General features: G+C 57.3%; 1 protein-coding gene across 10 annotated transcripts in view; it reads left to right on the top strand.

The window, feature by feature from the left end:
• OSGIN1 (oxidative stress induced growth inhibitor 1) overlaps positions 1-23625 on the top strand; it is a 56899-nt gene that overhangs the window by 24911 nt on the left and 8363 nt on the right. For 2 of the 10 annotated variants that reach the window (XM_033844462.2, XM_073796423.1), the window contains exon 1: positions 20976-23401. The exons of 4 other annotated variants lie outside the window; for them this stretch is intronic. Coding sequence is in view for 1 of the 6 variants with exons in the window: in XM_033844460.2 (XP_033700351.1) it covers positions 14724-14796 (73 nt within the window). In the remaining 5 variants the exon portion in view is untranslated. 4 more of the 10 variants (XM_073796424.1, XM_033844460.2, XM_033844463.2 and 1 more) reach the window with 4 other exon arrangements.

Here is a 23625-nt window from a genome sequence, read left to right as displayed (position 1 = left end):
AGGGCTCCCCGTGAGCCGGGAGCAGTTCTCAGGGTTCACGGCTATTCCCAAACCTGTGCAGGGGTTGCTGTTTTTATCCTCCTGTTACCTGTGGGGAAACTGAGGTCCAGAGTGGTTGAGTCACTTGGCGCAGGCCACACAGCTCGGAAGCACCCCTGAGGCAAGTTCCTCAGCACACTGCCTCTCAGAGCTCTGTGTGGTTGGGCCTCCACCCTCCTCCCCAACACCCCCTCTTTTCCCCCCCAGCACTCGGCACCCTTGGTCCCACTGTCACCCTCACGCTCACCAGGCCGTCCCAGCCCCAGGGTGTCCATCAGTGCTGTCCCCTCTGCCTGGAGGCTCCTCACCTATCCTTCCGGTCTTAGTGGAAACATCACTTCCTCAGAGAGCCTTTCCCTTCCCGTTGATTACTGATCAGTGCTGAATCAAGCAGGACTGCCACCTCCCACGTTCTGTAGGTGATGCCCTTATTGATGTGACCCGGGATCGCAGTACAAAGGACCATCCTCTGGCCCCACCCACTGAACTTAGCTCTGGAGCGGTGATTCTCAACCCTGGCTGCACGTGAGAATCACCTGGGGAATCTTTTAAAACCCCAGCGCCCAGGCCTCTAAGGGTGACAGTGGTTATTTATATAACCGTCTAACCCAGGGTTCCCAAAGTGTGTTCCAGGGAACACTAGTTCTGCAAAACGCACCTTGAAGAAAGGGTGCGTGGCCAGTGAGTTTGGGAAATGCTGCTGTGAAGCCATGCCCCTACACCTGGGCATCAGATGCGTCCGGGTGGAAACCACCCTCCCTCCAAGAAAGGAAGGCCAAAACGCCTGAATCAGCCTGCCTTCACTGGAAGGACCGCTTCAGCCGAGAGCAGCTGGGTCCTTGTCCAGCGGTCAGTCAATCAGAGACGTTGCCAGCCTACCCTGAGCCAGGCGCAGATGCTGCAGGGTGTACGAGGCAGATATGGTCCCCACCCCTCCCCGCCCGAATCCTGGGCATGGCTGTGGGCGCATCACTCTGTACCCAGCTCTCGCGTCCCTCTTCTCAGGCGGGCGCAGCCACGCTCCGCCCACGGAGCTGAGTGGAGGGTTAGGGCAGGGTGGACATGAAGCCCTTGCAGGAGAGAGAAGTCACCGCCGCAGGGTCCCTCCTGCCAAGCCGGGGCTCCTGGAGGGCCTCGGCTGTGTGCCCCCACCCTGCTCAGCCAGCAGGGGGTCGGGGGGCCGGCCTAACTCGAGTTCAGGGGTGCAGGGTGGTGAGGCCGAGTTGAGAACGAACAGGAAGAGGCATCTGTTAAGTTTCGGGAGCCCGTATTCAGTCCTGTTTGAATTGTATCTATTTATTGACCAGATAGTACAGGAAACTGGCTCGGCATCCAGCAAGTACCAGTGGGTTTATGGTGAGAAATCAGTCCCCAGCCAGGCAGGTCCCCACTCACACGCCTGCTGCAGGTGCTGGCGTGTCCCCCCAGGCAGCAGACCCGTCCTTCCCCTCTTACCACTCCCTCCTCCCATCCCCCTCCCCTCATCCCATCCCCTCCCATCCCCTCCCTCCTCCCCTCCCCCCCTCCTCCCCTCCCCCTCCCTCCTCCCCTCCCCCTCCCCCTCCCCTCCCCTCCCCTCCTCCCCCCTCCCCTCCTCCCCCTCCCCTCCCCTCCCATCCCCTCCCCTCCCATCACCCTCCCTCCTCCCATCCCCCTCCCCCTCCCATCCCCCTCCCTCCTCCCATCCCCCTCCCCTCCCATCCCCCTCCCATCCCCTCCCCCTCCCATCCCCTCCCCCTCCCATCCCCTCCCTCCTCCCATCCCCTCCCCCTCCCACCCCCTCCCCCTCCCATCCCCTCCCCTCCCCCTCCCTCCTCCCCTCCCCCTCCCCCTCCCATCCCCTCCCCTCCCATCCTCCTCCCCTCCCATCCCCCTCCCCCTCCCATCCCCTCCCCCCTCCCATCCCCCTCCCCTCCCATCCCCCTCCCCTCCCATCCCCCTCCCCTCCCATCCCCCTCTCCTCCCATCCCCCTCCCCCTCCCATCCCCTCCCCCTCCCATCCCCTCCCCTTCCATCACCCTCCCTCCTCCCATCCCCCTCCCCCTCCCATCCCCCTCCCTCCTCCCATCCCCCTCCCCCTCCCATCCCCTCCCATCCCTCCCCTCCCTCCTCCCCTCCCCCTCCCCCTCCCATCCCCTTCCCTCCTCCCATCCCCGTCCTTCCTCCCATCCCCCTCCCTGCCTGCCTTCTTTTCCTGCACAAATGGAGGCAAAGTCTACCCACCACCCTGATGTCCTGTTTTCACTTGCAGTCATGGAGAACCTTTTGTGTCATCCCCAAAAGAATGGCTGCAACATATTCTACTGTAAGAATGTGCCAGAACCTATTTAAGGAGTCTCTTGACCATTGGCACTTGGGCCGTGTCCCGTTTTCTTCTAAACAATGCTGTAGTGGATAACTCAAGGCAAACATCATTTCACACAGGTGCGAGGCTGCCTCTAAGACAAATACCTCCCGAGGCATTGCCAGGTCAAGGCCATGTGCGCTGTCATCATGACAGATGCGGCCACAGCACCTCCCGAGAGGGTTCCCGCCGCCGCGCCCACCCGCGATGCCCGAGGGATGCGAGCACTTGTGCTGAGTGCCTTTCTGTCCTCCAGAAGCTCACCGGAGCCCCCGCCCCCCGACCACCCTCACCCCGGGTTTCTGGCCTCTGGTCTCAGAATCATTTCTTCCACTGACATCCTATGCAGAACGTTGATAACTGACAGAAATGGAAGTGAGCCGGGGTTCAGGCAGGGATGGGCTCCTGCTTCATTGTCTCCCACCCCCAGGACCCCACCTCTGGGCCACCCAGCCAGGGCACAAGGAGAGACACTGAGTTCTCCCCGGGCTAAAGAGGCAGGGGGAGAGAGCACCTCTGGAGCCGGGAGAGAGCCAGACCACGAGGAGGGATCACAGGGCTGGAGCCAGGCCACAGAGGGCGCTCCAGACAGGCCGGCTGAGGAAGTGTCTCCAGGCCCAGTGGCCTGCCCGCCAGGCCGACTGTCAAGCCTTCAGAAATTCTGGGAACCAGTTGTTAAGCACTCCCGTTACTGAGAATTAAATTATATGAACTTACAATTAATACATTATACTCAAAGCAAAGATAACACCTACTCAAAATTCATCCCTCCCTAATGACTTTGCTCCATTTCGCTGCGAGCTGTGGTCGTGAGGTTCCCTACAGGGACGCATCTGGAAATACTCCTGCACATCTCTCCCCAGCTCTGCGGGCAGACCTGCCATGGGGGTAGCTTGAAATTGACCGTGGTGGGAGCCTTTACACCACAGAAGTTGGCAGACACTGCCAGTTGGGGCCGGTTCACCCCCTGTAGGTGGTTGTGCAACGTCTGCCCTGAATGCTCCCTCCTCCTGCCCTCTGACCTCCTGCCTCCTGCCTGCCTCTCCGTTTGATCAAATCCAACCAGAGGCAGCTGGCTAGGGCCTCAGCCTCCCGGGGCTCACAGCAGGACAGAGAAGGGAGAGCATGGATCTGGGAGAAGCCAGTGGAAGATAATTGGCACGCCAGGCGCCTGCTCTCGGGGAGACAAAAGACACCTTGTGGTCCGCATCACCCTCCGTGTGGGGCAGGCGTCTGTGACCAAGGAGGCTCGGGCTGGTGCTCTGACGACGGAGCAGACCACGTCAGCCCTGAGCTCCAGAACCTCTTTGCAATTTCTAGAGTCGTGATAACATGCTTCTAATCCAGGGAATTTGTGTTCCCATTTTGATTGATTCATCACCAACGTGTTCACAAGCCAGGAGTCAGGGGTTCTCACACTTGAGCTGCATCAGAACCCCCGGAGGGTTTGTGGGAACACAGTTGCCAAGCCCCCGCACGTTTCTGATTCAGTGAGCACGATATTGTGATATAATAAGACATACGTATTTTGCTCCTCATCCCTGCTTCCCGGCCAGAGCTCCTAAAGCCTTTGTCATTTCCTACATGATGAAATGCTAGGAGCATGTTTTATACTAACGGTTGATCTCTGACCCCCACTTCTGGACGCAGGACTTCCAAATCCCTTGGAATTTCCTGGGTGAGGGGAGCATCTTTTGTTCTAATGAGGTGACCCTGGGTGGCCTCAGGGACGGCTTCAGGAGGGGGCTGGTCACCAGGACCACGATGGGAAGCTTGGAGCTTTCAGCCCCACCGTCATCGTCCAGGGAGGAGAGAGGGGCCGGGGAGTCAGTTAACAATCGATCGTGCCTCCGCGATGAAGCCTCCATAACAATCCCTAAAGTATGGGGTTTGGAGAGCTGCCAGGTCAGTGAATGTGTCCCCATGCCGGGAGGGTGACGCACGCCAGCTCCACAGGGGACAGGAACTCCTGTGCTCAGGATCCTTCCAGACTTCCCGTCTGTCTCTTCATCTGCCTGTTCATGTGTATCCGTTCAAATGTCCTTTGTAATAAATCAACAATAGTAAGTAAACTGTCTTCCCGGGTTCCCTCTAGCAAATTAGTGAAACCAGGGAGGGCGTCGTGGGAACCTCTGATTTGTGGCCAAGGCGGACAGAAGCGTGGGTGGCCTGGGAACCCACGGCTTGTGCCTGGCGTCTAAGTGGGGCAGCAGGGACTGCGCCCCTAACTTGGGTCTGTTCCATCTCTGGTTGGTGGCAGAATTGAATTGTAGGACACCCAGCTGGGGTCTGAGACTCAGTCGCTGAGGGCAGACACCCACACATCTGGGGCCAGAGGTGCTGTGAATATGAGAGTAAAAGAAAGAAGCAGTGAGTGTCCCAGAGAGTGAGTCTGGACTGGAGCCTGAGAACTTGCATCTCTGAGTTCGCAGGTGGTTGGTGCTGATGTGGGCTTTACTGTACGAAGCTGAGCATTTCCTGCTCTGGGACCCCACTTGGAGAATTCAGCTCAGAAGTGTGGCCAGGTGGACCAAGGTGATGTGCACGGGCCAGAGCTTACAGTGATTAAACCACCAGCTCGTTGCAAAGAGGGGCTGCAGTGAGGCACAGGAAACAGGGACGGTTGCCCAGGAACCCCATGCGCGTAGGACCAGGGCAGTGGCACAGCTTGAGTCCCTGAATTTCAAAGATAACTTGCTGATAACAGGAAGAAAACGCCTCTCCCGCTTAGGAAGCAGGGACTTGCTGACAAAGCCCCGACCCGGGCTGAGGATGGAAGGGGAAGAGAAATCTTGGAAGAGGGAGGAAATCAATCAGGCAGGGGCTGCCAAGGTCGCCGGCCACCGAGGCAGCAGGATTCAGGGCCAAGGAATGTGCCCCTAAGTCCGGAGTCCGGAGCGAGCAAAGGACGGCAAACGTGAGAAAGAACATTCTGTGTGGTTCCTTTGATGTGAAGTTCAAGAACAGGCACCACTAACCTCAGGGGCCAAAAGTCGGACAGAGAGCTGGGCGTGTTCCATGTCTTCCCCTGAGTGGGGGTCACACGGGGGTGCACACTTTGGGCTTTACTGTACGGAGTACAGTACTTAAAGTACAGTGTGGGCTTTACTGTACGGGGCTGAGCATTTACTGCACATTCACCGAGGCCTCCTGTGTGCCGGGCGTCCTGCTGGGCTCTGAGGACGTAGCTGGGAGGAAGGGGCTGCCCTGACTGTGTGGCATCCCTCCCGCGGTGCAAACGCGGTGTGCTCAGAAGAGCCCCGGCCAAGGTGGCTTCAAGCGGGCAGGTGGAAGTGGGCCGAAGGATGCGGGTCAGGGCCCGGGAGACGTCGGCAGGTCGCCACGATGCTCTGGTTAGGTCTGAGAAGACGAGGCGGCCGCCTGCAGGAGGGCGACGGAGGGACGTGTGCTCCCAGCGGAAAAGACAGTCCACGCAGAAGGACAGAAATGACGTGTGTGCAGGGAACTGTGGGCCTTCGATACGGCTGGAATGTGAGGTTCAAGGTGGGACAGAGCCGGAGATATTCGGCTGGGGAGATAAACAGGGCCGGTGGTGGAGGGCCGGGCGATGCCGCCGAGTTGGAACTTCTCCACCCCTGCCCAGCACCCCCCCCACCACACCGCACCAAGGCAGGGGCTGGCTGCAAAGCAAGCTTCCCGTGCAGGAAGTTGGCTGGTGTCGGGGGGTGGGGGCCAGCCGGGCAGCGGCCGCAGGGACCCGGCCAAGGTGGTGCGTCCCTCTGGAGAGCCACGTGCAGTGTCTGGTAATCTCACACACTCGCCTTCCCTGTGACCCGGCGTTTCCGCTTCCATGCATTCACCCCAATAAACGAAAGCCAGTGTCCCCGCAAAGGCTCGCTCTGGAACCATCAGAGCAAAAGCTAGAAACAACCAAATGTCCAGGAAATAGGCACACAAGCTGTGGAGGATGCAGACGGTGAGGCTCTGCCCAGCGGTTAAACGCAGGGACCCACGACCCACGCACCGGCGTGAGCACGACCCACGCACCGGCGTGAGTGGACCCAGGGCCAGAGATCCAGACATGAGAGAGGACATTCCGTGCAATGCCGTTGGTGGCAAGATGGAGAGCTGACAACACTAACGCGTGGGGACCGGCGTCAGAGGAGGGGGCATTCCAGGGGGCCGCGCGTGGCCTGCATGGTGGCCTGCGTGGTGGCCACGTGGGCATGCACATCTGCAAACTTAAGCGTGCACTGCACTGTGTGTAAGTTAGAAGTTACACCCACTGCATAGAACTCACGGGGACAATGCAGGTTACTGCATTGCAGGACAATGCAGGTTACTGCATTGCAGGACAATGCAGGCGAGAGATGGGGAGGCCCTCGGCAATGGACAGACGGGGGGCTGTGCATGGTGGGGAAGTGACAGGATGCCATGCCCCCTTGCTCTGGGGACCCCCTCCTGGGGATCAACGCGTTCAGCCATCCAGTCCCAGGCACCTGAGTGTGCCAGGGAGAAGCCCGCCAGGAGCTCCAGTCTGGTGAGTGTTGGGAGGCCTGGTGAGGAGGGCCCATGGAGACCTTGGGTGCGGGGGGCCCGTCCAAGGCCAGAGTCAGGACCAGCCTCCAGTCTCGGGGCCTCTGCGGCGCTTGGTGTCTGGCGGGAGCTCAGAACCTGATCATGGCGTGAATGGATGAGAGAAGGAGCTCAGGGCCAGACTGCTGGTAAATTCTTTTGCTGGGAGGCATCTCTTACCCTGAAAACGACTGGCTGGCAGACCCCCACTCCTGCACCTCTAAATGGGACGAGGGCCGCTTCACAGGCGTTCGGGGCTCAGAAGGGCCCTCGCTGGGTTTAAGCTCTGCTTTCACCATCTTGATCTTCTTTTTTTTTTTTTAACTGAAGTATGGTTGATTTCCAGTGTTGTGCTAGTTTCGGGTGTACAGCAAAGTGATTCTCTCTTTTTCAGATTCCTTTCTGTTATATGTTATTATAAGATATTGAGTATAGTTCCCTGTGCTATACAGTAGGTCCTCACTGTTTATTTTATATATAGTGGTGTGTATCTGTTAATCCCAAACTCCTAATTTATCCCTCCCCCCCTTTCCCCATTGGTAACCGTAAGTTTGTTTTCTATGCCTGTGAATCTGTTTCTGTTTTGTAAATAAGTTCAGTTGTATCATTTTTTAGATTCCACGTATAAGTGATATCGTATGATATTGGTCTTCCTCTGTCTGACTTACTTCACTAGGTATGATAATCTCTAGGTCCATCCATGTTGCTGCAAAGGGCATTATTTCATTCTCCTTATGGCTGAGTGAAATTCCATTGTGTATATGTACCACATCTTTATCCATTCATCTGTCAATGGACACTTAGGTTGCTTTCATGTCTTGGCTATTGTAAATAATTCTGCAGTGAGCACAGGGGTGCATGTATATTTTCAAATTAGAGTTTTTGTCCTTTCTGGATATATGCCCGGGAGTGGGATGGCTGGGTCATATGGTAATTCTATTTTTAGTTTTTTAAGGAACCTCCATGCTGTTCTCCATAGTGGCTGTATCAATTTACATTCCCACCAGCAGTGCAGGAGGGTTCCCTATCATCTTGATATTCTTACTAACTGTTGAACAAGGGGCCCTGCGTTATCATTTTGCTCCAGGCCTGCATATTCTGTTATCTGTCTTGGTTTTGGCCCTGGGAGAGGGGTCTCTGGGCATCTTGGGGTAGGGTAGAGGGTGCAAAGACTGAACCAGGACAGCTGTCTGGGGGGTTGGGGGCTCCCAGACACACATGCAATCCCACGGTTGCCAGGGAGGAGGGGAGATTCAGGGTGTAATCATGGTGGTATTAGGGCAGGAGACTCACAGGACCCAGATCCTGCCGGGACCCGGGCTCCTGTCCTCCCCATGAGGTCCCTGGGAGAGGCACCAGCACAGGGGGTGCCCACTGATGTCAGTGGGCACCGTGGGCCCAAAGCTTCCTGTGGAGTGGTCTGCAGGGCTGGGCTTCAGGAGCCCAACCTGTTTCTCCATGGCCCCAGGCCCCGGCCAGAGACCCAACCCGCCCTGCACACGTGGAAGCAGCAGCCACACAGGGCAGTCCCAGGAGAAGGAAGAGGGCATCCAGGGTGGTGGCTGCCCCTGCCCAGGACAGACCACACAGGCTCAGGGAGAGGAGAGCCTACTGGGCGGCTCTGGACCCTCGGGAAGGAGGACAGACCATGCCCGCATGCCCTGTGACCTTTAACCCCTCAGCAAGTTCCATCCACTGGCATTTCCACCTCTCCTGTCTGCGTCTCCTACCCTACAGCACACACGCACATGCACACACACACACAGTGTCTGGAATATGGCCCGACCCAGGTGGAGCTTCTTCCTGGGGACAGAAAGTGGCCGTGACCTTGATGCTTTCTTGGGACAGACACCACAGCCCCCAATCCACACTCACCTTCACCCTCCCCACGATCTTTTCAAAATGTGAGTCTGATCCCGTGACCCTCATCTGGGGTCTTCCCTTTGCTCCTGGGACAAAGACCACCAGGCTGTGCGTGACCTGGCTATTGTCAACCCCTGCAGCCTCAGCTGATACCCTCACTCAGACACACGCCCCCTTTTGGTTTCTCAGAAGACTCCTTCCAACCTCAGGGCCTTCGCACCTGCCACTTCCTCCACCTGGAAGACCTTTTCTAGCCCAGTGGATCCTTCCCACCCTCTGCTCCCGGCCCAGTTGTCTCTTGGGGGCCTTTCCTGACATGACCAGACTGGTGACAGGACATTCATTCACATGCTCATCTGCTCCTCTCCCCACTGGGTTGTCATCTCCTTGGGGGCGAGATCTGCCTCTTCCTCCAGCATCGTGCGCCCATCTCCTAGCACAGCACTGGTGCATAGACGCCTGCTAACTGAGTCCCTGAAGGGCGGGGAGCATGGAGCCCCCTCCCCAGAGTCCTGGCCTTTTTAGGGGGAAGCAGCATGGTGGCCCTAGAGGCACCACTTCCCCTGTTGGACCTCAGCTTCTCCACCTGGGAAGCGAGGCGTTGGGCTCATGGGGCAGCTCCCTCTGAGCGTCGATGTCCTGGTGGCCGGGACCCTGCGCCTCAGCTCTCAGGGGGCCCAGAGTTCCCAGGGGAGTAGGGCACAAGAGCAGAGGATGATCTGCGCCTGCCCCCTGGCTGTGGAGACAGCATCTGCCACGCTCATCAAATAGAGGATGGAGTCCGAATCCCAGAAGGAGGGAGAAGGCTACAGCGGCCTGGAGTCAGGTCCAGGGTCCTTGACGGCCAGAGGTGGACAAGCCCATCCTTGCCCAGACTTGTGAAGAGAACAGAGCCAGGCCCAGCCCGATGATGATTTAGCCCCCATGCCTCCGATTCCACTGTCAAAGCGTCATCACCTATAGTGCAGGAATCGTCCCGTGACGAGGGTGTCTGGAGCACCCTGCTCATGCAGCGGACACCTCAGCGCCCCTCCTCCCCGAGCCCGCACAGCCAGGCTGCTCCTCTACCCCCAACCGTGCACCAAACGTGCAGAGCCTCCAAGGCCCGGCCCGGACTTGACTGTGCCCGGGGGCGGCACCCCAGCGCTGCAGAGGGCAGGCAGCGGTGGAGGTCAGATGGCAGGCTGCCCAGCATGCTGGCTCCCCCATCAGTCCAAAGAGCCCAGGGCCTGTCAGGTCCTGCTGGATGCAGCCCTGTGAGCAAGGTGGGGCTCTCGTCTATTCAGACAGGCACCCCCTTGTCCCGGGCATCTCCTTACCCAGCTCCAATCACAGTACCTCAGTGCCATCATGGGATTGCCCCCCTTTAAAATGTACAAGCAGTACTCGGCCATGGCAGATAACGTGGAACTACATGTAAGGAACAGTCCTATTATCCCACTACCTAGTGATGGTTCAAGTGAAGATGATGATGAAGATGGTGATGAAGATGGTGGTGATGTTGGTGGTAATGGAGATGATGAAGATGATGGTGGTGGTGATGATGAAGATGGTGATGATGGTGATAGAGAGGAAGATGATGGAGATGATGAAGATGATGGAGGTGATGAAGATGAAGATGATGGAGATGATGAAGATGATGGAGGTGATGAAGATGAAGATGATGGTGATAGAGATGAAGATGATGGAGATGATGAAGATGAAGATGGTGATGGTGACGAAGGTGACAGACGATGGAGATAAGGATGAAGATCATGAGCATGAGGAACCAGAAACCAGCTGTGGTTCATTTTGGTCTCAGCTCAGCATAGTATCAAAGGAGACCAAGCAGGCCTCGTTTCTTCAGAAAACAAAACCACTCCCAAGGAAGGCTCTGTGTTTGGAGGGGGAATTGGGCTCAGTTGGGAAGGTAGGCAGCAGGGGGTGTTGCCGCCATCAGGCTGCCTGGCTCGGCCCCTCACTGTCCCTTGATTTGCTCCTCTGTAAACCTGGCTGGTGATGGGACCTGCCTCGGAGAATGACGTGCACACTGATGGTACACAGAGCACTGAGCACCAGCCTGGCGTCTGGTTAGGATGTAATAGATCATAGCTTTTATCGTTATCGTTTTTATCCCAGTCTCTCTGTTCTCTCCGGTTGGCCCGCTCTCCTGCTGGAGCCACTTTTCCCTCCCTCCCCTGGGCCACGCCGCCACCTCAGCTGAGCCAGTGGGGCCTCTAAGCTTCTTTGCAAGATCCTCACGGGGTCTGCCTGTGGTCCGGGGGGCCCCAGAGTCAGCGGCCCTGCGAAGATGCACCCGTTGCATTGCTCAAACCAGGAGAATGGCTGGTATTCGCTTTTTTTCTTTTATAAATTTATTTATTTATTTATTTTTGGCTGCATTGGGTCTTCGTTGCCACGCGCGGGCTTTCTCTCGTTGCGGCGAGCGGGGGCTTCTCATTGCGGTGGCTTCTCTTGTTGCGGAGCACGGGCTCTAGGCGCACGGGCTCAGTAGTTGTGGAGCACGGGCTTAGTTGCTCCGCGGCATGTGGGATCTTCCCGGACCAGGGCTCGAACCCGTGTCCCCTGCATCGGCAGGCAGATTCTTAACCACTGCGCCACCAGGGAAGCCCCCAGAGTCCGTGGCCCTGTGAAGATGCACCCGTTGCCTTGCTCAAACCCGGAGAATGGCTGGTATTCTTGACCCCTGGGGTCGGCTCTCACGGGACTACGCTTGTCTCTTCCCAACTCCGCACATCGAGTTGGTAGCTTCAGATCAGCCATGGTGGGAGTTTTGAGGCCGTAGGAATCGGCAGGTACGGCGATCCTGGCTTTTCCTTTGGAGGGAGTCAGTCAGCGGTTCCACATTTAGCAGGACAGCACCGCTCACTCCCCAAGTATAACCTGTCATCGAGTCGTGCTGACGCTGGCTCCAGGAGGGACCGAGCACCCATCTATTCCCGGCCTAAACCGCCAGCCTCGTGGCCCAGGGCACTGCCATTTCTCGCCAAGTAGCCACCACAGCCTGCCCACTGCCCTGGGGCTTCGCTGGCCGGGCAGGGGCTCCCACTGCAGCCCAGGTAATGTCCAGGTTGTTTCTCTGCACGGCCTGTCCTTGGCCAGCCCCTCTGGCTCACCTGCACCCTTCTAACTTCCTTTAGTTCTTCAAACAAAGCAGTCCAGTTGATGATCTGGGGGGGCTTCTGCTTGGGAGTGTCTGCCCTGCCTTCCCTCGGCCTCCCCCACCAACTCCCTGGGTGACCAGGCCCCCTCAGTGGAAGTGCTCCCACTGCCAAGGGGCTCCCCGTCACCCTCACCGCCCTCACCCCCATTCCTCCAAAGCTCCCCCGTACCGTCTTCTCTCGGACGCGGGACACTTGGGCATGAAGCGCTTGTTGGCTCTGGTCTGGTTGGCAAGGCCCGAGCCTCCTGGGTTATAAGCTCTTGGTATATAAGTCCAGCGCACTGTAGGGATCAGGAAATGCAAGCTCCGGTTATCCCTGCTTCACGTGAGCAGCAGAGAGCTGGATCCAGAGAGGTTGCCCGGAACCAGAGGAAAGGGAGGCAGGAGATCGCGGGCAGAGCAGGGCAGCCGGCGGGAGACAGCATGGGCGCTGGGTGCCGGGGGAACCCTGAGAGCCGGGGCAGGTGGGGCCCCCTCCAGGTCCATTCCTGCCGGGCCTGTCTGCTGGGCCTGAGGGCAGGCAGGTCCGAGGACAACCAGGAGCCCCTGGAGGTGGCACAGCAGAGGAGGTACAGGGTCTAATTTGCAGTTTATAAGAGACTCTGGAGGTGTCTCTTATGGGGCCTCAGTAAGGAGGGACAGGAGTCTGGAACCCTGCTTCCGGCAACCACGAGACCCCGAAGCCCTGCAGCTCTCTTCCCGGGAATTCACAGGTGCTCTCTGCAGAGAAACATGTGAAACGCCCCTGGGGCTATTCTCCCAGCCCGTCCAGTCCCTGGGGAAAGGTCTAGCTCGCAGGACAAAGGACGGTGAATGAGGTCACTGAGGCCTTGACCTCACCACCGCCCAGGAAGGCAAGGCCTGAAGGGTATGTGAAATCCAATAAGGACAGCAAACAGGGCTTTTTTTAGCAGCATGTGGGGCAAAAGAAAAAAGGAAAGGGATGCCGCTGCTACCCTGGGCCAATGGACAACAGCAGCGGACTTCCCCAGGAGTGCTTATCCGCCCGGACAATGAACTTGGACTAGAAGGAACCACATACCTGCTAGGAGGGCCCGGAAGCTTGGAGGAGGGGCAGGTCAGGGCAGGTCACAGCCCTCGGCAATACCACCGCTCCGCGTGCTGAGGGACCTGGGACATGCCCTAAGAGGACTCACAGGACACCGGCAGGCCCCTCCAGGTCAGGGACAAGCAGATGGGCCCCGGGTTTCTGAGGGACGAGGGGGCACGTGCTCACTCTCCAACCCCAGATCACAGATTGCTTCTGGATTACCAGCCGGAGGGAGAAGGAAGCAGCGGCCCAAGGACTCAGCACGGGTTCTCCAGGAGCAGTCGAGTCAGATGACGGTCATTCCTTTGTCTTGTGGGGCCTGCAGACGGGTCCGGAGGATGGCATGGACGGCAGTGGTTCTCAGGGTCATGCAGGAGACTGGGGACAATGCAGACAGCGGGGCTCATCCCAGATTTTCTGATCTAGTGAATCTAGGGTGGGGCCTGAGAATCTGCATTTCTAGTAAGTTCCCCGGTGCTGCTGAAGCTGCTGGTCCGGGGACCACACTTTGAGAACCACTGCGCTAGAGGATCTTTGTGGGGGAGGGGTGGAAATGTGGGCTGGATGATTGGAAAATGACTCTCTGCCCAGAGTGAAAACGTCTGGATGGTGGGAAGCACAGGTGGCGGTATCCACAGTTTGCTGAGAACCCACAACGTGCCAAGCAGCAAGCTACCCTGAGGGGCAGGTGTCCCTATTTTATAGACGAGGAGATGGAGGCTCAGAGAAGTGAAGTAACTTGCCCGAGGACACACAGCTAATAAGTTCCAGAGGGGCAACCCAGAGCTTCTGACTCCACAGACAGGACCCTTCTCACTCACCCCTCTGCCAAAGATAGAGCTGTGTCCACTAGTGGGAGGGTCTCTAGTGGCGTACCACAGAGCTCTGTCTTCAAGCCCCTGCAAAGTTGTCATCCAAGACTGAAATATATACAGAAGGCACACCAATCTATATGCACGTGATATAAAGCCAAGGGGGGCCATTCGTGCTCAAAATCTTTTAAGAATCTGTCAGCAAAGTGTGAAAGCAACAAGATTCATTCACTCATTCATTTCGTATTTATTGAGCTGCTACTGTGTCTGTCCCAGGCCCTGCATAAGGCATACATCAGTGAACAAAATGAAACAGAAAATCTTTGTCTCAAATTGCCTTTCCTTATGATTATTACTATTGATTATACAGAGATAGTGAAAATTCGAATTTTAAAGGTCCATCTACAGGAATTCCCTGGCGGTCCAGTGGTTACAACTCTGTGCTTCCATTGCAGGGGGCACGGGTTTGATCCCTGCTTGGGGAACTAAGATCCTCTGTACCACGTGGCGCAGCCAAAAAAAACAAAAAAAAAATCCGTCTACAATTCCTTGGCCCCCCCGGCAAAGATTCTAGCTTCCTTCTTTTTTTTGTTTTTCCTTGATTCCTTTCCACTTCCTGCCCTCAGGCCCACATCGTCTGCTTCCCTTGTTTCTATCATAGTGAGTTTCCACATTGCCTCCTGGCTCTGTGGCTGGCATTTCCAAAGGCTGCCGAATGGTCCTCTCCGAGCACTGGCTCCCGCTGGCTGGACTGTGCTCAGTGGCCAGCACGGAAGTTGCTTAGTTCTTGCTATGAATATCAATGCTTGGTGCGTGTCTCCTTGTCTGTCGTGGCCGGGGTTTGTCTCTGCTTCCAGGTTTTCCCTTAGAACTGGAATTTAGGCTCAGGGGCTGGGTGTGCATAGAGGGAATGAGATGAAAAGCCGTGGGGGTCAACGTCGAGTCCTCCATCAAGTTCAAAAGTCAAAGCTGAGGAAACCAAATCTGGGTAAATGAGCAAGGTGACATCGAGGTCTGTCCCGTTGGTCGAGGCCCCACCAGGGTCACCAGCTGGCCCCTGCCATCCTGGTAGCCTGCCTCTTCCAAGGACGTGTTTCTCTTTTAGACCTCATGGCTATTCCTGCAACAGCATAAAGACTGTGGTTTACAAAAAGATGGGCCGCCAGGATGGAAGGGAGTCCAATGTATTGGGCATCTCCACGGGCCAGGCAGTTCCTCGGCTGTATCTCAGCTCATCCCCCAACAGCTGCAGGGACAGAGGCTACCAGCCCTGCTGCACATGGAAATCACCAGTGGTACTTCCCGTGTCTGGCCGCATCCCAGCCCCATGATGTCAGAATCTCTGGGCCTGGGGCCTGGGTGTTAGTGTATCTTTAAACCCCCTCCACCAAGTGATTCTGACGTGCAGCAGGGATGAGAAGCACTGCTGTGCCATCTGCAGCTCACAGATAAGGAAACGGAAGCTCAGAGAGGTTAAGTCACTTGCCCAAAATCACACAGCTGAAAGTGATGGAGCCAGAATCCTGGTTGGTCTGACTCCAAAGTGGAAGCCTTTTATACCCTGGGCTGGACCCCTGACCACCCTGACTGTTGGGCAGACACATTCATTCTCCTGCCAAAACTTCCCTCCTGGTTTTTGAGGAAAAGAGGGGGGACAATCAGGAAGCAGGAAATGTAGCTGAAGACCCCCACCCTCAACGCTGTGCAGACACTCCTCCTCGGGGCCCTCCTTGGTTCTCTCCATGTGGGGGCAGGATGTGGGCTTCCCCACCTTTGACACCGTCTCCCCCAGGGGATCTATGGTGACTATCCAGGGCGTGAACCTGCCCTGCGTCCTGGCAGCTCACACCGATGTCCTGGGGCAGCAGGCACAGGCTCTGCCACCGGACAGACCCAACTCTGAATCCCCTCTCCCCACTTCACTGCCCCTGGCCTTGGGCAAGTCCCTCCGGGTTTCTTCATCTGTAAACGAAACTTGTCATTGAAAATATTTGCCCACCTCTGTGGCTCATCGGGAGAATCGATGGGATGCGGTGGATGACAAGGCTCTGCAACCGGCAAGGGCAAATATTAGCTCTCCTGTCATGCGCTGGCCGGGCCTGGCCTAGTCATGCCAGGGCGCTGGGCCCAGTTCTGCCGCCTGCCGTGACACAGGGCTACATCTCCCATTCTCAGGGCCTCAGTTTCCTCATGGGAGGGATGGGAGGATAACAGCACCGAGCCTTCCTGGCTGGACTGGTTAACAGGTCAAATGTATCAATCCCCCAAACACCTTACAGTGTGCACACCTCACAGAGGGGGCGGCCGTGGAGATAGGGGGCCCTCCGGGAGAGTTCAGGGGTCTGTGCCTTTGTGTCTGAGACAGGAAGCAGGCTGTCTTCCTCCCTTAGTTCCTTCGTAGTCAGCCTTTTTCTTGCAGGCGCCCAGGCTCTGCAGTTGCAGCACTGGGTTCAAGCCCCAATTCTGCCACCTATGCTGTGTGACCTCAGGCTCAATATTGGCGGCCTCTCTGAGCCTCAGCTCTGTTTAAAGAAACTTGTGTCCACGGTGCCCAGTGCCTGGAAGTGCCCAGCAAGTGGCAGAGCCATGGGAGCTGCCCCAAAGGAGAGGGATGAGGAGAGGCCAAGAACAGCCCCTTCGCACCATCCTAGGATTTCTTTTATTTTTTATTTTTGTTCTTATTTATTTATTTATGGCTGTGTTGGGTCATCGTTGCTGCGCGTGGGCTTTGTCTCCTTGCGGTGCGCAGGGGCCACTCTTCATTGCGGCGCGCGGGCTTCAGTAGTTGTGGCTCGTGAGCTCTAGAGCGCAGGCTCAGTAGTTGTGGCGCACAGGCTTAGTTGCTCCACAGCATGTGGGATCTTCCCGGACCAGGGCTCAAACCCATGTCCCCTGCATTGGCAGGTAGATTCTTAACCACTGCGCCCCCAGGGAAGTCCCCGTCCTGGGGTTTCTTAGGGAGGGAGGAACGGTGGGCTTGGTGTGAGGGCTGTTTCAGGATCCCCGGGGAAGCACCCTGAGGCTACCCCTCCCCTCGCTTCCCCTGGTTCCCCAGCTCCCCAGCACCTGCAGGGGAGGTGGGGGGGAGCCTGGGGGGCAGGGGGCTGCACACCAAGCACAGGCTGCTGTGTGGGCTCCTCCCATGAGCCAGGCCCCTGCCCTCAGCTGCACGGACCAGTGGTTGTTACCACCTTGCCAGCCCCGTGCTGGCGGTACAGGGCACGGAGGGGGAAAGTGAGGCTCAGAAGCGAGGTGCCCAGCTGCTTGCAATGGCCCAGGGTGACCAGCCATCCTGGTTCACCTGGAACTGAGGGGCTCCTGGGACGTGGCGGGGCTTTTGGTGCTAAACCCGGGAATGTCCCAGAACGTCCCCGTTTGCACGAGCCGCTGGTGCAAGCGTCCCGCACAAGCCAAATGAGAGTCGAGTGTGTAACTGTGAGTTTTCCAAAAGCCTCGTTAAACAAAGAGGTGGGTGATGCTAATTTTAATAATCTATGTCACTTAACCCAAGATGTCCAAAATATTTTCACGATTTTCATCTCAACCTGGAATCCATATAAAAATTATTGAGCCATTTTGCCTTTTCTTTTTTAGTTGCTTTCTGTTTTTGCTAACCGTTTGAAATCTAGCGTATATTTTACACTTATGGCTAGATTTGCCAGATGAAGTGCAGGCTGCCCAGGTAGCTTTGAATTTCAGATAAACAATGAAAAAAAATTTTTTAGCATAAGTGTATCCCAAATATTGCTTGGGACATACTCAAAGTTTATTTCTTGTCTATCTGAAATTCCGGAAGTTACCTGGGTGCCCATATTTTATTTTTTAAATTTTTTTTTGCGGTACGCGGGCCTCTCACTGTTGCGGCCTCTCCCGTTGCGGACTACAGGCTCCAGACGCTCAGGCTCAGCAGCCATGGCTCACGGGCCCAGCCGCTCTGCGGCATGTGGGATCCTCCCGGACCGGGGCACGAACCCGCGTCCCCTGCATCGGCAGGCGGACTCTCAACCACTGCGCCACCAGGGAAGCCCTGGGTGCCCATATTTTTATTTGCTGCATCTGAGCCCTACTTTCAGCACATCAGAATGAGGAAGCTCACACTTCTGGCGCTTAATATTCTAAGTCATGGCCAAGAAGGGGTCGGGGCAGGTCTAAAGGAATCGGGGCACCCAGTGGAGTCCAAGAGAGCCAGTCCCCCAAGAGTGAACCTGCAAAGACCCTTCTTTGCTCTTTCTCTGCGGCTCCTCTCACCTTTGCCCCTTTGTCTGCCTGTGACATTATCAGTCTTTGTCTTAGTCGAGCTTTCTAGAAGCAACTCAACACATTTTATTTCTGATCATCTGCTGTCAGGTAAACAGGCGACAGGGAAGAAAGTCCATGTCCCGCCCACAATTCTCCCATATCAGCAAACTTTCAAAATCCGGAAAAGGGGTCAGGGCCAGTGCGGGCAGCGGGGCAGGTTGGGAGGAAAGATCGACCAGACCCAGAGATGGGGGTGCCCAGAGCCCACTTCCTTCCCAGGCTCTCCCTCTGGACCCTGAGCCTCAGCCTCGCCCTGCCCCACCACGCTCCGGGTGGGAGGCTCTGACCCTGGAGTGTGTCCGTCCGCCTCTGTTTACACACCCACCAAAACCACCGGGAGGCTGCAGGCCAGAGCCCTGGGATGGAGAAGTGGAGACAGCAGGCAGGGCTGCTGGGGAAAGTTGCAGCCTGGGCCAGAGGGACAACCAGGGTCAGCTCTGCTCCTCGGCCGTCACGGCTCCTGGTGTGTGCAAACCCCAGCCTAGGTCCTGGTGTGTGTGCGGTGAACACCAGGGTGTCAGGGAGTTTTGCTAACAAAGCCCCGCTGGAACAGGGGCCCAGAGAGGTGGGCCACCGGCCCAAGGTCACACAGCACATGTGCAGCAGAGCTAGAAGCCAGCCAGGGAGCTGAGGCCTGGAGCGATGGACTTCCTGCCGCCACCTGCATGTATGTCACACTGTGTCACCTGACACCAAGGGTCCCTGCTGCCGAGGACCCCAGGAGGAAAGGACTATGAGTGCCATTTCTCCTGGGTAAACGGAGGCCCCGAGGGCGCAGTGCCTCACCCAAGCTCACCTGCCCTTAGAGCTGAGCCCAGAAACCAGGTGTCACCCACCCCACCACGCACCGGATGCAGCCCTGCCTGGACCAGTCACGTGATTTGGGGGCCCGGTCCCCCGGGGTTTCTCTTCTCATCCCAGCTCCTCTCACTGCCCCCCAAACGCTTGTCACCAGCCCCTTCCTGTGGGGCACCCCTCTCTCCCTCTCCTCCCCCCTCAACCTCTCTCTCTCTCCTTTCTCCCCCTTCTCTTCCGGTCCCAGCAGCACTGCATCTTCAGAGCCATCCTTCACCCGGGCCCTATCCCCTGTCCCCAAAGGAGCCCAGCGGTCAGACCCCGTCCCCCCCCTCCTGGTGCCCCGCCTCCCCTCTGTGCATATTCCATCCTGTGCATATTCCACGGCAGGGCCCTTGTACCCTGTGGCCACCAGGGCCAGGACTAGGAGAGAGGTATCACCTCGAGCACAAAATGCAAGGGGCAGCAAAGCACTCCATAATCAAGGCACGTAGTGTGTTCATGCAGTATTTTTTTTTTGGGGGCCTCTCACTGTGTGGCCTCTCCCGTTGCGGAGCACAGGCTCCGGACGCGCAGGCTCAGCGGCCATGGCTCACGGGCTCAGCCGCTCCGCGGCACGTGGGATCCTCCCGGACCAGGGCACGAACCCGTGTCCCCTGCATCAGCAGGCGGACTCTCAACCACTGCGCCACCAGGGAAGCCCCATGCAGTATTTTTGAAAATCAAAAGTAACGCCTCAAATCCAGGATGAACAAAATATCAAAGTTTTAAATACAGGCAGCATGGGTATCCTGATTTTTCTTTTTGCATCAGGCTCCAGTACAGCTTGGCATGGCATGGTTACAGAGCTTTGTTTGAAATTTTAACATTTTTGTTTATCTTGGATTTTTGGCATTAATTTTTATTTTTTTCAATTGCATCGAAATACTGTTTTCTTGATCACTGAGTGTTTTTGGCATCCCCTTAAATTTGGTACGCAAGGTGAGTGCCTCCTTGCTTAACCCTGGTCCCAGCCCTAGTGGGGCCGCCCACAGGGTGGGGCAGGACTGGCAGGGAAGTCCCCAGGCCAGTGCGGACGATGGGGGTGACAATCACATCCGTAATGAAATGACATCTAACATGCACTGAGGTCTCTGGGGCAAGCACTGTTCTCGAGCCCTCCCGTCCTTCCTTCTGGACCACCTACTATGTGCTGAGCGCTCAGGATAGAGCAGACCGATACACTTCCCTGCCACTCAGAACCCACATCCCGGCTTGGGCAGAGAGATGATACAATAATAAAATGCGTGAGAATCGGCAAAATGTGAGGCGCGCCGTGCTACAGGCTGAAGAGAAAAAATAACGAAGAAAAGAAGACATGAACCATGTTTTAGGCACGGTCACCAAGAATGACATCCCTGAAACGCCACGACCACCCAGGAGGGAGAGTTATTACTCAGCCCCATTCTCAGATGAGGAAACTGAAGCAGCCTGCCCAGGAAGTGACAGCTGGGCTCCCAGCCTGCTCCGGCTGGTGCCAGAGGGCTTTTTATTGTGGGGAAGGAGAGGGAGGGGAGGAGCGGGAAGACATCACGTAGAACCAGATGGAATGAGGGCACCAGGACTTCTTTCTCCACTTAAAGGGGCCGCCTTGACTGTACGTTGGGCAGGACTGTCTCCGCCTCCCTAACGGGAAAGGCCAGGTTGGCTCAGCCTGGCCACCACCGGGCCCCACCCCACCAGGGACACCCCCCCCACCCCCGCCCCGGGTAGGGGCCCTTTAAGGCCGTCCCCCCCCACCCCCGGAGCTGGCAACGTGACCGCCCTCCCTCAAGTGCGCAAATTCATTCATGCAGGGGCCCCTGCTGACTCACGCTTATGAAAGTGATTTCCTGGCCCCGCCCACCGCCCGCCTCCTCCCAGCTCGTGAAATACCCTCGCTTCCCGGCCACTCATAGCCTCTTGGATCCCCACGGGGTAATGGGTGTCCTGCTCCCTCGGCCGGCACCGTGAGCCCTGGTTCTCCTAGTGCCTGACGAGGCCAGGCTCACGAGTGTCCTGGACCCCTGCCCGTCAGGTGAGTGGCCCAGGCGAGGCATGCGGGGGAGGTGGGAGAAGCTAGTCCCGCCCAGGCAGGGGTGGCCACAGGGCCCTGGAGCCACACAGGCTCCCCGGACCAGCATGATCGCCCCCACCCCAGGGTCCTCCCTCGCCCCTCCTGGCCATGCCCATCTCCAGGTGCCTGGCACCCTCAGCTGACAGCTGCCCTGCCCGCTTGGAGTACACCCCAGCCCGTGTGATGCTGCTCTGGGCAGGAAAGAGAGGTGTGGCCAGCCCGGGCAGGCTGCCCGGCGCCCCGAGGCCACTGGGTCACAGAGGCAGGCTGGGTGCTGCCCTCCGGGACCCCGCCTCTCCTGCTTGCAGGGGACAGAGGTCCCAGGCACCTGCCCTCGGCTCCCGCCGCAGGGTCCCGGGGACCTGGCTTCTCCCAGGAGGGTTGGGGTGCCCAGAATGAGGGGCCCCAGAGGGTCTGGGGAGCCTCGGAGCTCTTGGGGTTCCAGATGGGGGAGGCTCCGGGGGGAGGCGGTGCCACGGGGCGCACGCTGGGGTTGAGGCGTCACCCTGGGGACTGGCAGCACGTCCTCAGCGCCCCCGGCCCCCCCGCCACTTTCTTGGTGGCACTGTTGTCATGCTGTTTTCCTCAGAGGGCACTCACCCCGCCTCTGACAGGTATCAAGGGGCAGGATTTGGGCTCGGGGGCGTGGTCTCCAACAGTCCTGGGAAAGACACCTGCTCCCTCCTGACCCCAGTTTTCCCCTCTGGGCAATGGGGATAAGAAAACCCACGGGGCAGGGGGGGTGGGGGTTGTCATTAAAGTGAAATGAGCAAAAAGCCAGCACAGGTACTCAGTAAATGTAGCCATACAGGTGCCCCGAGTCTTAGAGCGGTTTCAAGCTGTGATAACCCTAGAAGTTCCAATGCTGCAAACTCCAAAGAAAGAAAGAAAATAATTGCACCTCGGAAGGTGCAGTTATTCCCAGTTCTTTTAGGCTTCTTTTCTCTTGTGAACTTGAATGAGTTTTCAATGTTAACTTTTTTCGGTGGACATTTGCCATCTCCAACCAGAGGAACTCCAACAAAACGTTCGCATTAAAAACTGACCGTTCCAACTCCACAAAACTAAAAAGCATAGCAGAAATGGGAAGTTAAACTTGCAAATGAAAGTTGGCAGCATGCGTTCTTCCGAGGTTTTGAGAGCTTTGTCTCGGGACTTGGGGCTGTATCGCCGCACAGGAAGTAACCTCTCAGGTCAGCCTCTGGGTGGTGACCTCATGTGTGTGGCATCCAGAAGTTCTGGCAGCGAGCACTGGACTTGGAGTCCAAAAGCTCTGGTGGTAAATGGGGCCCCTTTGCCTCCGGGAAGCGTGAAAAGGGGGCAGTCAGTTCTGATTCCTCATCTGTAAACGGGGGCTTCTGCAAGTACCCTCCTTACTGGCGCTGGGAGGATTCAAAGGGACTGGGATCCTCAGTCCTTTACTGAAGCTTCAGGTAAAGGACTTGGCCCGGGGTGGGCACTCCATGGGCGCGGGGAACAGGTTGACACCCATTGTGGGGGGCTATGGGGTGTCTAGGTGGTCTGAGCCCTCAGTGAACAAACTAGTTTCATGACCCACTGGCTCTGTGACCTCCCTGAGCCTCAGTTTTCCAGTCTGTAAAGTGGGCTCCATGAGGATTAAAGGAGCCGATGCAGAAGGAGCGTCTTGCAAGGACATCACCTGCGTCCCGTTGCTGCTATTCCTGGGGACAGTGAGGACGTGCAGTGCAGGGCCCTGGGGCTGTTTGAAGGAACCAGGAGGAAGAGTTCTGGGAAGCACAGCCCTCCTCCCCAGGGCCACCAGGCACACCCAGCGGCCAGTGGTTAGTGAGAAACTGTGCCCTCCCAGCTGCGAGCATTGGCCACCTGGCCTCCCTCCCCCGACACCAGTGCTGGGACAGAGCAGCAGGGTGGGCAGGGATGGGTACGTGTGCTACACTCAGCGGGGTAGGAGGGGCCTCTGTCACACACTGTCACTCCAGCTCGGGGGGGCACAGAGAAGACTCTGGAACAGGCCATCCCGGGCTCAAACCCAGCTCGGCCTGCGCGAGCTGGGGCAAACTCCTCGCAAACCATACGGGGCTCTGAGAAGCTCGCTGGGCCTCAGTTTCCCCGTCTGTAACACGAGAGTGATTGCGAGAGTCCTTATAACAACGCAGTTAAATACAGATTAAGTTAGTTAATGCGCGTCAAGTGTTTCGAGCACGCCTGTCACCTGGCTAACTCCATGGACTATGGAAACGTTGGTCGTTCTGTATCGTTGTTGGCAGTGGCAGTGGTGTCACCCCAGAATCCTCTTCCCAGGCAGACAGCCTGGGCCCCTGCAGGGAACCAGGCGTGGAGAGAGCCACGTGGTCCCTGATGGGGAACACGGGGCTCACCAAGACGGGATGAGGAGGCTGTCCCAGCCCAGGCCCCAGCTGAGGTGAGGAAGGCCATTCTCAGGGGACCTGAGGGCACTGGGGAGGGAGTCCTTAAATGTCACATCCCCCTGTGTGACGCTGGAGACACCCTTCACCCTCTGAGCTTCCCTTTCCTCACCTGCCAGATGGCGGTGACGCCGCCCACCTCTCAGGGTGCCCGAGAGTCCCAGATGCTACGGCTCAGGTGGAAGCTCCTCTCCTCGCAAACTGCAAAGTGCTGTGCGAA

This window comes from Tursiops truncatus, chromosome 19 (genome assembly GCF_011762595.2).
Source record: "Tursiops truncatus isolate mTurTru1 chromosome 19, mTurTru1.mat.Y, whole genome shotgun sequence".
Classification (NCBI taxonomy): Eukaryota; Metazoa; Chordata; class Mammalia; order Artiodactyla; family Delphinidae; genus Tursiops; species Tursiops truncatus.
Note: the sequence above shows the minus strand (reverse complement) of the source record. Positions and strands in the feature narration are given on the sequence as shown.